The 14,424-nt window shown below is 33.1% G+C and overlaps 1 protein-coding gene across 1 annotated transcript in view; it reads right to left on the bottom strand.

Annotated features, from left to right (window-relative positions):
* Positions 1-3,330: 3,330 nt before the first annotated feature.
* The window catches only part of TMEM67 (transmembrane protein 67), a 54,811-nt gene continuing 43,717 nt past the window's right edge, over positions 3,331-14,424 (bottom strand). The window contains 8 exon segments of the mRNA XM_033126567.1: positions 3,331-4,187; positions 4,340-4,480; positions 4,944-5,086; positions 8,017-8,119; positions 8,667-8,771; positions 8,875-8,991; positions 11,939-12,055; positions 12,567-12,647. Coding sequence (XP_032982458.1) covers positions 4,400-4,480; positions 4,944-5,086; positions 8,017-8,119; positions 8,667-8,771; positions 8,875-8,991; positions 11,939-12,055; positions 12,567-12,647 — 747 coding nt within the window. The 3' untranslated portion in view covers positions 3,331-4,187; positions 4,340-4,399.

Below are 14,424 nucleotides of genomic sequence, written 5' to 3'. Positions count from 1 at the left end.
TAACACAGTGGCAAATTCATGAACATAATCGTCAGACTTCATATGATGTAATGATGTATATCATTACATATATCATATGATATAAACCTGTGGAGCTGTTTCTAGATTCCTTTCCAGTGGTCATTTGTTTATCCTTGGGCCACAGCCATGTTTTTTTTGTTGTTGTTTGTTGTTTTGTAATAGTAATTAGAAGCCAAGTTATCTATAAGTCTACAGATTGCTCTGTATTGGGCAGTTTGTCTACCGTTTCTTCTAGCACTCCCAACAATGCCTTAATGGGGGCTCCAGAGAAATATGGGTCTCTTTCAGAATTAAGTATTAATGGGACTTACTATTATTACCACCACCACCACATTGCTAATACTTACATAGTATTTACTATGTGCCAGGCACTCTCTAAGCACTGAACACACGTTAACTCACTTAATCTTCCAATAACTCTATGAGGTAGGTACAATATTCCCTTTTACAGATGAGGAAATTTAGTCATAGGGAGATAAGTGACTTGCCCCAAGTCACCCTGCTATTAAGTATTGGGGCCAGGACTCGACCACCGGCAGTCTGGTCTAAGTTCTGTGTTCTCAACTGCTACCCTTTGCTGCCTCTTACAGGAATGCAGCCAGACAATGGGGTCGGTTGGTGGGGGAGTACAGCAGTCTCCTAATTCATGGACCATTGATTGTTCCACAGCAATTTGACTGTGGATGATTCTTCTTGCCCCTCTGTCCATTCACCCCTCTTTGGGTGCTGAAGTATTTATTTGAAGGTAGGTTGGTAAACAGCTTAAACTCTCCATATACTGTGGCTTGATGTAAAAACCTTTCTTGATAGTTTCTTTTCCAACCTCATCTTCCTCCTAAACCCTCAAATGTCCTGTTCTGTTCTGTGACAGGCAGTCAGGTGGGGCCACAAAAAGAGACATAGGAGAGGCTCAGAGAAACAGACTTTACTATAATCACAGATCCTAGAAACAGGAGGCACGATGCCACTCAGGTACCCACACCACAAAATCACCTGCAGAAGCACCAGTGTTGGTCAGGAAGCAGAGGGACAGGAGTGAAGGAAGAGTCTAGTCCATGGCGGTAGTTTCTGCATTTTGCAGAAAAGGCAAAGCAGGACAGGGTGAACAGTTTAGGACTGGTTGTCCTGAATAATTACAGCAGGCTCTAAGCTATAGGACTGATCCCTACTTGCCTGGTACCTGGTCCTGGGATGATTAAGGCGGAGGAATATTGCTTCCTGGAGTGTATGTGCCAGATAGAGCAGGTATGGATCTGGATTGGTTAGTCTGCATATTAAAGGTTCTTCACTAATTCTAAGAACTGGCTAGTCTCAATAGGACAGTCTCTCCCCAGTCAGAAAAAAAAAAAATTAAGATGTGAAAACATTATAATATACAAAAAATTTAAAAAACCATAAATACATGTATTCTGTATTCAAAGTACCTGTAGTACCCAACTGCCATGTGCTTTATCTCAGAGCATATACTATTTATTGCTTTAATTGCACTTGTCTTGTCTTCAAATCTTAGATCAAATACCAGTTTTCTCATGCCAAAGCATGAGACCTGATGACCGCAGATGCAGTTAAGAGCTATTCCCATACCACACCTTGGTGGCTGTAGCACTTTTCAGATTGCTGTAATTATTGGTTAATATACCTGTTTCTTCTACTAACTGTAAGACCCTTCTGAGGGACTGGGGATTGAGAAGAGGTAGAAGTGTTGTTTGAAAGAATAAGTGAATAAGCGAATGAACAAGTCAATGAGTGAATGAAACTCTCCCTACCAAAGACAATATTCTATTCTCTTCCTTTTTTTCTAATCAGTACCATGAACCACATCTACAACATGGTGTGATGGCAGCTCCTTCTTGCCTCCTTTCACCCACAGCTCTGACTTCTACCAGGGCCCCTTTTAAAGGGGTGAGCCTGGAGAGGCTGAAGTAAAAGTAAGGCTCAGAATTTTCATTGGTCAGCTATTGGTATCAGTAATCTGAGTTTTAGTATCACAGAATTAATTTACTAGCAAAATAGAAAATATGTTTGGAGATAGAAATTTTAAACTAAAAATTAAGAATTCTAGTGTTCACAGTTTACTCACTGTTGTAAGTCTACCTTAAGGAATGAATCCTAACAAGTGGTAAGCAAAAGCTATTATTTCCATTGTAGAGATGCAGAATGAAACTCAAAAATGCCAAATGACTTGGTTTAAGGTTCCAAAGTTAATAAGTGGCAGGGGCAAAATTCTAATTTGAATCCAGGGTTTCTACTAAATCTGGAACATTTTCATTAAGCCACACTGCTTGATTTACATTTATTTCCCCTCAGCTTTTATTTACAGACAACAAAAAAGATGCATATTTCATGTTTGCAAGAACTGAGTTAACGGTCATTTTGAATGCTTCTCAATCCAGGTAACCAGCAGAGCCTTCTCAAAATGCAGTTTGTTAGCACAGCAGTACTGAGACAAGTAAGCAAATATAAACATCTCATTAACAGAGAAGCTGATGTGCAGAATTATTTTAGGGGCCTATGCATTCCTAAGGAGGATACAAAGCACACAGTAGCTTGTAAAGAACCTCTAGGTGTACCTAGAGTTAAATGATGAAGAGGCTTACCAAATGTTTCTAAGTAATAAGTAAAATCAGGGATATAAGATACAAAGTACAGTGAGTTGGTGCTACAGAAATAGACAAAAAATTATAAACCTAGTGGAAAATGAGGCACGTGATCATAAAATTTAAATTAAGGCAACGTGAACAAAGGAGTCAACAGTGTATGAAAATCTGAACACATTTTTATATATCTAATGAAAATAGAAAGTAATATTGTATAAAACTAGTGTAGAATGATTTTTTAAAATGTCTTTTCTGTTTTAATTTATTTATCAGCAGGTGAGTCCACTGATCCTATTTTTTGAAATTTCCATTTAAAAACATTCACACTAATATTAACTTCTTATATGTGGAACAAGAGTTGAATTTCTTTCATATGCTTCTATGCAGGTGGTTTTAAAAATCCATGCTGGTATACTTTTTATCTCTGCAGCTTTTATAAAGGCATTCCTGTACTATGATCCTTCAGAAACTGAACTTTGAAATACCTGACTTATTAGCCCTCTCTTTCTCCTCAGTCATCCTCAAGATTCAAGGAAATGTGTAAGATTCAACTTTGGCTGGGGATCTCTGCCTCCATATGCTGTTATCTATTCCTAAGTGCTATTTCATGAAAGATCATTAACGAAACAGGAAACAGAAACATCAAATGTTTTATTCTACATTTTTAATTCAAAAATATAAACAATATTTACACAGCATTACATAGAGGCAGTAAGAATTGTCAGTTTGGGGGTTAATGATCATTATACTTAAAATATATAATGTCTTTCACTACATGGTATACAATGAAAAGGATTATTAAAGAGTATAATGAAAAATGATATAATGAAAAATTATTAGCTACATGCTCAAAATTTACATTAAGTGTATTCTGCATCCTAATATTTTTTCCTTATAAAAAAAAATACAAGCCTACTAATTTATTAAGCCTAAGTTTGCTTTCAATAAATCACCTTGTCAATGTAACATAAATTTACAGTTTATTCATTATTTACAATCTTTAAACATACGTAATAGAAGTGCAAAACTTTGATAATGCTCTTAAAATGTTAAATAATTTAAAAATTATAAAGTTTAATCTGTTAAGTATATAACTATATTGGGGAAAATATCACACATTATAGCTTAATAAAGGTAAACGACATTTCATGAAAAGAGTGTATTGCTAATAATACAGATATACAAAGAAATGAATATGTACCATTTTTTGAGATGCCTATTAATCCAATGGTGAATTAGTCCACTGCCAAACAGGGTGAGCAATTAAGATGAGGCAAATTGAGTCAGCAATATACAATTGTAAATTTCTAAGTAAACTGGAAAATATTTTTCAACATTTAATAAAATATATAAAACAAGAAAATACTGAACTGAAAAGTAGGCTTGAATTTGTAATCAAATAATTTTTTCAATGTGAGAAAATGTAGGCAAATCCCAGCTGAGAAAATAATCTACAGAGACGAATGATGCAGACTGTTTTATCATGAAAAAGTGTTATGCTGAAAGCAACATTTAGATTTTTTTTGCCCCATTGTCAGTGTTGTCTAATTTGAGTTGGCGAATTAAACACTGTAATAGAAAACAATAGTTTCCATTGTATCACATTATATACTCACAAAGCAAATTATGTATCCACAGGTTATAAAAATAAATCTTTCTGTAGATTAAAAACAAATAAAATAATCTGTATTACAAATTTTAAAAAATATGGAAAAACTAACCTGATAATCATGACTTTTTTGGTCATGATTATATTGTCTTTAAGTTATCTATTCAATAAATTAAATCAAAAATCTTTGATCCACCAATGTTTTGGATGCCAAATTCTTCTGTCCTATTGTGTTACGGATAAATCTAAAAATCTGGGGAAAAAATTAAAACAATTCAGAATGAAAAAATATATATACAAAGAAAATTAAATATGCACATCAATTAAAATATCTAAATTAAACTAGCTGTGAGCTAGATCTTCAGTGCTTGCCTTTTTGTTATGTTAACATCTGGTGCAGAGGATGAACAGGACTCTTAATTACTGCTCATATCTGGCATGCAGGAGATACACAATTTAAGTGCCTTCCTACTGGATTCCTTTCACGTTTGCTCAAGCAACTAACACCCTCCACAAGACCCCAATATTTCATTGGCCCTGAAGAAGAGTGATGTTGGTTGAAATGTTATTTCTTTTTTTTGGTAGGGTTAATCATATTGTAAACCGTTATAACTTCCTAGTAAAAGTTGACAGTTAATTTCTGCTACAAAAATAAATATCTACCTAGTTTCAACATACTTTTTTAAAAGAAACCCAGAAAAAAATTAAAACTTTACCTCTTGTTGTAGGTATGTAAGGAAGGCTGCTAAAATAAAATTTTGGCAAGCCAAATCCACAACACAGAAGAACAGCAGATCATAAATAAGAAGAGTGGCTTCGTTTCCATAATACAGAACACTGCTGAAAGAATAACCTTCATCTATTTTTTAAAAAAGCAATTTATAAGATATAAATTAGAAATTTAAAAATAGAATATATCTGTGATAAATTTCTGGTGATAAAACTTGGATATTTAAAAACAGCATAATAGACACTAGTTACTATTTATAGTACTTCATGGCTTATAAAAAATAAAGGATATTAAAATTTGCTAATCTAAAAGGTTAGTCAAAGAACTCTGCTCATAAAATTCAGTTTTAACATTCGTACCAAGGGTTGGTAATTGCTAGTAGTGTAAGTATATCATCAATACCTTTCAAAGATCAAGTAATGAATATCCTTTCTCTGTTTATATAACTAAAGGCTAAAGAATCTTAGAAAGATTCTCTAAGATCTAGTAAGTTAAAAAAGCAAAAAAAACCCAGCAAGGACTAGAACAGCACATAGTACGCTATAATTTGTCTCTCCAATAGTCCCCTAAGGTTCTGCTCTGAGACCTCTTCTCACTTCGCAAGGAGAGGGTTGTCGTTTTTGGAATGTGAACACCCTTTTAAGATCTCATAGAAGCTACAGACACTTTTGCCAGAATGGGGGAAAAACAAGTACAGTATACATATATGAATCTTGCACACAATTTCAGGGAGGTTCAGAGAACCACTGAAGCTGCCCACGGACACCCAGTTAGGAACTCCTCTTTCAATTACAAGGGGACCTCTGGCATGCTGGTAATGTTCTTTATTGATCAGGGTGCTAGTTTACAGGGATATCTTCAGTTTATGAAAATTCACTGACCTTTATGTGCTATATCCATACAAAATATGGATTTTTATATATATATACTTGTATATGTATTTTAAAAAATAAACAAGCCCGCTCTATATGCTCTTTCTGGGTGATCTTTCATTGCCATTGCTCCATCATTTGATGAGACTCTCTAGCTTATCTTATGCTTTTGCTTTCTCCTACAATCCAGTCTCCTATATTTAATGCTTTATTGGACATCTCTTCCTAAGTGTCCCAAAGGTCCTTCAGACACAACATATTCAAAACTAAATTCATCTGCTTTTCCTCACAACCTGGTCCTCCACCTGCACTACTGTTGTTAAAGGCACCACCACCAGCCATCTAGTCACACAAGCTGAAAATCTGGATAGTTTTTGACTATTTTTTCTCTTCTGCTCTTTTTTAAACAACTGTGGCATTAAATGTAATCTTTCTTCTCTTTATCCCCATTACTGCTGCCTTAGCTCATATTCTCATCATCTCTCTATAAAGATGAAGATTATGACTATAGTATTGTTATTAGAAACAGTAATAACATCACTTTACTGGGTGCCTACCCATACCAGGTACTGGTACATACCAGTTTCTTTATACATGATGACACATGTATAAACACAACGACCTTTAGAGTGTTGTACTTAATTGTACAGAGAGGACATTCAAGTTCAGAAAGTATAAACAACTTTCTCAAGTTCACAACAATAGAAGTCGGATTTTGAATCCAAGACCAGAAGACTTTGAAAGCTATATTGTTATGTTTTTACCTTAACCTATTCACTACTGCCAGTGCAATTCTTCCAATTTACAAACCAGATCTGCTTAGGACTTTTTGATGACATCCATGTTCATTAACAGTAGTTTCCAAATTGTTTTAATCATGTATCTCTATTAGAATAAAATATTGAGCATACATCCCACAATAGGCATATTTTATCATTACTGTATATATAAATCTTTAAAAATATAAATTAAAAATGATGGAATTGCAATATACAAATAGACATCTTAATATTTTCTTCTCATACCTCCATGGATCAACCTGCATACCTCTTGTGGGACAGAAATTTAAAAAAAAACCTTTTTTTTCAACAACTGCTTTATGGGATGATGTAAAACTCCTTAGGGTATCAGACAAAGATTTTGGGATTGGGTCTCTGCCCTCTTTCTCTTTCAAGCACTCTATTTCACTGTGTCCCACTTCAAGGCTTAAATCATGAAGTTTCTTTTTTCTTCTGCACAAATGTCTCTGCTTCTTCCCTTGACCCTTCTGTTTGATAATTGCAACTTGTTTTTAAGTTTAACTTATGTTTAACTTGTTTTAAACATCTTGTTTTTTAAGTTTAACTTTATGTTTAACTTGTTTTAAACATCTCCATGTTGCCTCTCTGGCATTACCCTGTGTCTGGTTAGATTTTTCTCCTTTTCTCTCTGACCCAGTATAAGCTGTGCCTGTGCAGATATCTCCCCCAGCATCTCTCCACTCTCCCATTCACATGCCTACCTTCCATAAACAAGATGCTCAAGAGAGACCATTAGTGCCTACCTTCCACTAAACAAGATGCTCAAGAGAGACCATTAGTCTGTGTATTCCAGGACTGGCACAACATGTAGCACTCAATAATGCATGGGTAAGTGATATACAGGCCAGGACACTGGTTACATCATTTCCACTCTTACCAAGCCATACAAGAGCTTATCAGTCACATTAAAAGTGACACATACACTACCATTTTAGTGATAAGAAATCATGTTTAGTCACTATTCCCATCAAAGATATCTGTGATTTTTAAGAATTTGGAAAATAAAAAATTAAATGTTAAAAATTAATTATAAATGTTGTTCTTGTTCAATGTTTAAATGTTTAATTATTTCATAAGTTTGCCACTGCAGGAACATTCCAATAAAATTTGAATTTTATTGTTTCTCTCTCTTCTATGTGTGCCACTGATTTTGACATTCAGCATTTTACTTCTATAGAATAATGATCTTTTATGTGTTTGTTTCTTGCTATATGAGAATAAAATGGAACACAGAAAACTATAGTTCCACGAAGTTAACTAAGTTCATTATGTTTCTTCTGTTTTCATATAAAATTACAAAAGAAAAAGAAAAATTAATAACTACGAGCACTTTTTTTTCAAAGTTTGAAAACAGTAATCAAGTTCAGCACAGGCATTTGAAGGATACCATTGTAAAAGATGCTTTTTTCCATTGGTTCCATGAATTCCACTCCAAGAATTCTTTCAAGAAGCAATTTATCTTTTATAAAGTAGTCCATTTCCTTATGAACCTAATATAAAAAGCCAGAGTCATTTCAAAAATAGTAGTGAAATAAATGTTTCCCAATTTTTGTAAAATCACAAGAAAACAAAAAATGAATAGCACACAAAGAAAATCTGTTCTTCAAAAAGACAATTTACTACACTGGGCTTTATATTCCTACACTGGGCTCTTTAGGAATATCTTAAGTTTTAAATGCCCTTAGTAGTGTTTGGGGCTAGATATACTGAAAATCAACTTATAACAAGTTTTTCAGGTATACAATTATAGCATATTTCTATAATGAATAATATAGTAATATTTTGGTAACTGGTTAACAAGATTCCAGTACAGACATATTTTAAGGTAATCACTAACATACTAATAATAGACATGTAAAATCTCATTTTATTCTTTCTCAACCTAACTCACAGTATTAACTCTGATAGCAAAAAAAGAGGGGGAGGAGGGTTTCCTAAGTCCACAGACTTGGTTGACTGAAGAAATAACTGACATTCCTGGTTAATTTTTTAAAAACTGCATTTGATTAGCTTAAATATAAACGCTGACATACATACATGATCGATGAAAGAGCCAAGAAATTTATTCATAGTATGATATGCTTTTATACTCTGCTCAAAAGTACTTGCTGATGAACTCAATAGTCTAGCAGGGCCATTTTTCTAATGTGAAAAAGAGACAAAAAAAATGCAACATGCCTTACAGTCTTGGTATTTAAATAACATGAAATATTGGCAAAATATATCTTAACTACTTTATACCAACCCTTGTTAGTGTCTCATGAATTCTGTCATAATGCTGTCTCATCTGGTCAGAAATTGCAATCTGAAAAGTCTGACCCTCTGTGTTGGGTACCAAACCTCTCTGGCTACATAAATTTTCCTGAAAATTTAAAGGATTTAAATTAAGAGCAAGATTATGAAAATTTCGCCTGTTTCAACAAGAAAATGAAACATTTTTTATTTTAGTTGGTAACACATATTACAAAATTCAGAAGCCAACTGAAATTTTACTGAAACTATATTTGAGACAAAGAGATTTTAACATTATCCAAGGTCCCCACTCTCTAGATTTTACTGAGTTCTATTTTGTTATACTCCCTTGCAGGTCTCTATATCATCTTCTTTACTGTCCAACTTTTTAAATAATCCATACTAAGTTCATTGTATATTGATATTCTTAAGTTTCTTTGATTAACTTTATTGCTTTTTAATGCATGCCAAATAGTCTTAGAATGAACTACTTTTATAAATACAAATGGTCCTTTTTGTTTTCTAAACACTTTTAAAACACTTCTTTAATTAATTCCAATACATGACCCAACAGTTAATGTTATGAATCAGATATCCATTTCAGGTCTCCTTGACATGACTTGCCTGACTCCTGACAACCACAAATATATAACATTTTGTCCTATCCCACCACCTCTCCAATTCCCACTGATGCTTCAAGGTCAGCTCAAGTCCACCTGCCTCCATTACCTTGTCTTTATTTGACTACTCTAGAGCTTAATATTCTCCTTCTTTGTCTACACTTAATCTGCAAGCATAACGTAACACTTGGTTTTCTACAGTCTTAAAGGAAATCTACATGTGATAAATGTCTGTTTTTTTAAAAAAATGTGTCTCCTTCCCCACCCCTCAATTAAACACAAGCTACTGCAGAGAATTTATAAAATATGAAGAGGCACAAAAAAAAAAAGAAAAAAAATCATCTATAATCTCAACACCCAGAGATCCACGTATTTGAAAGTATTTTATCTCTAGTCCTTTGTCTAGGCATATACATATAGATGGCATAAAATTGGGATCATACCGATTTCTTTTTCACTTAACATTATATACTGAGCAACTACTCCATGTCATTAAATATTCTATATAACATAATTTTTAATGTCTACCTTTTACTGTACTGGTAAACCAATTTATTTAATATTCTCTTTTTTACATGTGCTTTTGCCCTTATAAATAACCCCTGTGATGAAGATCGTGAACCTAATTAGCTATTCACACTGCTAATTATTTTCTTGAGTTAGATTCATAGAATTGGTTGAGTCAAAAATAATAAACTTTTACCTTGGTATATATTGCCAAATGCTTTCAAGAAGGTTAATAAAAATTTATTCTGAGACAAGTAGTATTATGGGTGCCCATTTCACCATGTCCGTGATGCTATAAAGTATTAGCTTTAAAAAAAAGTTTGCTAATTTGAAGAGGACAAAAATGTTATTTTTACATTCATTTCTTTGTTTATGAGCTAAACAGTGTTTTGACGTTTATCACTCTCGTTTCTTATTTGTGTATTTTTAAAAATTTTTTGTCCTTTTTCCATTGAGGTTTTAACTTAGTGTTTACTTATCAATTTGTATGACTTTCAATATCATCAATATCTGTCATATTTACTGAATTTTACCCTAATTTGCCATGTCTTTTATTTATGACTATTGGGTATATAAATGTTCTATATTAATAAAGTAAAATCAATGAAAATTTCTTTTTTGATGTTTTTTATACTTTATGCTTAGAATGTCATCTCCCAATCTGAAATATTCTTTTCCAGGTTTTTATAGTTTCTTATTTTACATTCATTTTTCAATCCTGGTGTAAATTCTAGCACTTAATCAACTGATCCAGTTAAATGTGTTAAGTAAATCATCTGAGATGACGTTATCATGTATTAAATTCTTATAAGTCATAGTTATAGTCTCTTTATCAGTAAGTCCTCTTGGTTTTTTCTCTTAGGTATTTATTTTTCTTTTTAAATTTTTTTGTGGAAATTTTCTAATGTACATAGCAAGAGAAAAAGTAATCCCTCACCCAAGTTCAATAATTACTAACATTTCACCAATTTTGTTTCATCTATCCTCTCAATTTTTCTTTTTTCTTTTAAAACAAACCCCAGATACCATATCATTTCATTTGTAAATACTGCTGCATGTATCTCTAACAAGGTCTTTAAAAAAAAAAAATGCCATTTTTCACACCTAACAAGATTAATCTTCTTTAATATAATTTAATATTTAGTACACTAAATTTCCCAGATTCTTCCCCAAGTTTTTATTTTTTTTATAGTTGGTTTGTTTGAATCAGGATCCAAAGCCCACATACTGTATTTGTTTTGTTTCTTAAGTCTCTCTTACTAGCAGTTCTTCCACCACCCCTTCTTTTATTTTCATGCCTTTGATTTGTTGGAGACACTGGGTCATTTGTCCTGTGAGACATCTTACATTTTGGATCTGGCTAATCACTTCCGGTAGTATTAATTTGCCTATTCCCTCTATTTCCTATAAACTACTGGTAAGATCTAGAGGCTTAATTATATTCAGGTTCAATTTTTTTAGACAAGAATATTTCATGGGTGATATTATGTACTTCCTACTGTGTCATAACAGGAGGTAAGGAATGTCAGTTTTCTTAATTTTAATTGTAGTAAGATTGAGCCAGTGTGTTCAGATTATGTCAACCTGTCCTTCATTATAAGTTCCCTGTCCACTTTCACTTTTAGCATCCATTGATGATTGTAGCCTATATACATCAATCCATTAATCATTACAAAATGGGGATTTTCTAACTTAAAATTCCTTTTACTTTCTTCTATAAGGACGAACTTTTCCTCATGAATTATTTGGATACTCTGAAATACAGTTCATATAGGAATTGAAGGGTGAAATTTGATCCTTTGCCTTTATCAATGTTCACGGCAATGAGCTGGTACCCTAGCAATTTTCAAAAGTAATCAATGAGGATTTTTAAAAATATTATTGCAAATCCTAGATTAAAAAAGAGAACCTCTCTCAAAAATAAAAGATGTAAAACACATTCATTCATACCGCTTCTCTTTTAAGATTCAGATTCATTTCTTCCATGTTAGTATCTGCATGACCGTGTACTGATCTACCATGAATGTAATAACCAAAACATTTGTGGGATAACAGAAACACTGATATCTATAAAAAAGATAAGGATAAGGAGCAATTAGCAATTCATCTGCAAAACAATATTTTTTTTTCTTAAAATTGGTTCCTTTCTTTCAAAATAATGAGTGTTGAATTCTTGGAAATATATAAAGGATAATAAGATGGTAAAAGATAATGAGGTTATTATTAAAAAGTAGATGGAAAACAGATTGAAGATATTTTCTAAGAAAGGAAGAAATAGGGCTGATATATGAAAACTTTTCAAGGACTCTCCGCTGACTAAACTATTTGGTGGCATAAGGAATTTATAATTAAAAAACTACAAATAAAAAAGAAAATATTAAGATAGTAAATATTAATTTGGAGCTCATTATAACTATCTCTGGAATTGACAACCAGTGAAAATTAGACTAAATATCCAATTATACCAATTTAAAAAATACCAATACTAAAAATCCAATTTTAAAGCCGTTCTTAATGTACTCATGACCTTTAAAAAGGGAAAAATAACAGTTGCAAGATAAAATCAGAAAGTACTTACATTGCTCATACAGCATAAATCAACAAACTGTCGAATTTTATCTTCTATAAATCTCTCATAAAAGACAGCAAAGAACACAATCTGAAACATTAAACCAAATCCGTGCTTATTAGTTTATAGGATTTAATTTTCTTTTATAGCCACAGTGTAGTATCTTAAGACAAAAGAAGTTCCAACCAAGAACACAGTGGTCTCTAATTGTTCCTATGGGATAAAATCCTACTTACCATTTGATTCTTCGGTGAAAAGAAGAAGGCTTTGGAACTGTGTTAAGATTCAATGAGGGAGCTTATATTGAATTTTAAAATTTTTTCTGTGTCATTAAAACAAGATTGGCCAAACATGGGTGAAGAAAGAAAGGGGCTTTTAACATTTAGGATAAACCATTGTATTAATGGCCAGATTTATGTCTGGTTCTGCAATTCTGCCCATCTCCTAAATTCCAAACGCTATTTGACAAGTTGCTGTTTTCAAATTAATCTTCTCTGACAGAGCAGCACATAAAAAGCATACTTGTATATCAAGTATTCTATTTCAACTACAGATGAATTAAATATTCAAATGGAATGGTTTCGAGTGTTTTCTTAGATTTAATAACAATATACAAAGGGAAGTTTTATAAATCAGAAGACAAAAGTTTACACTGAAGTCCTTAGATGTGCTTCAGAGAAAGATAACATTTCCTAACTATACAATTTAAAGCCATCCCCACTGTCTCTGCCATCCCCCATTTCTAATTTCCACTCCCCTCACCTCCATTTACTTACTCTCATCTCCCTGTTGATGCCTTTCATAGCACTTGTCATAACTTGTAACTTGTTTGTGTTACAGCATATCCTCGAGCTCAGCACATAAAATGTACTCAGATATGTGAATGAATAAATAAAACAGCAGCTTACTGAAAACATTTTCCTAAATATTCTATGTATTTTTTAAATCCCTTTATAGGTCATGAAAAACAGCAACATTCAAAGTTTAAAAATTAAAGGATACCACTTAAAAATTGACGAAGCTGGGTTTAGGGAAATAAAAGGAGTGAACAATGAAGCCTAACATCATGAGACTCAAGAAGAGTTTGTACAAATTTATGGAACTGTAACAGGTTAAGGGAACTCCTGAGGATCCTTGAGGAATAAATACTGATAACCTTAGAAAGTGACCATAGAGAGAAATACCTTCATATTAGAATGACAGCAGAGTGAGGAACAAAGGAGGAGGTTAGATGGTGGTGCCTGAGACCACTGGTTGCTGCCCCAACAATCTTTTCCTCTTTCTCCTCAGTAACAGACCCTTTCTTTGATTGGGCACACTGATGCCCAGCTGAAAGAGGACAATGCAGTGAGATGTGGCCATGTGACCAAGTTTTGGCAAAGGAGGTCTTGAATGGCACTTCTGAAATAGATCTTAAAGAGAGGGTGACCTCCTCTCCCCTCTGGCTCCTCACCACAACTCCATTAGCCATTATGGACCATAAAGTGACTTTAGAGATGGAAGTCCTGAGTGGCAGAGGAGAATAATAGGCTTCTAGGTCTGAAAGCAACCACCATTCTGGCCCTACACTGCCCACCTCTGCTCCTCTTTCTCATGGGTGAGATAAAATTCACTTTTGTTATAGTCATTGTAATTTTGGGTTTTTTTTATTATACTCAAACATGAAAAGTTTCAGATGGTATCCCTTTAATTTATCTTACATCCCATGAATCTGATCTATTCACAAAAATTTATATTGGTAAATGTACAAAATAAAATATTTTATATTATACTGATGATAAACATCAAACCCCATACTCTTGACCCTGTCTTAAATCAAATTCAAATTTTTTTCTTTTCCTTTTCTGATTGTCAAATAATCCCTCAT

Source organism: Rhinolophus ferrumequinum, chromosome 14, assembly GCF_004115265.2.
Source record: "Rhinolophus ferrumequinum isolate MPI-CBG mRhiFer1 chromosome 14, mRhiFer1_v1.p, whole genome shotgun sequence".
NCBI lineage: Eukaryota > Metazoa > Chordata > Mammalia > Chiroptera > Rhinolophidae > Rhinolophus > Rhinolophus ferrumequinum.
This window is presented reverse-complemented; position numbering and strand designations above follow the sequence as displayed.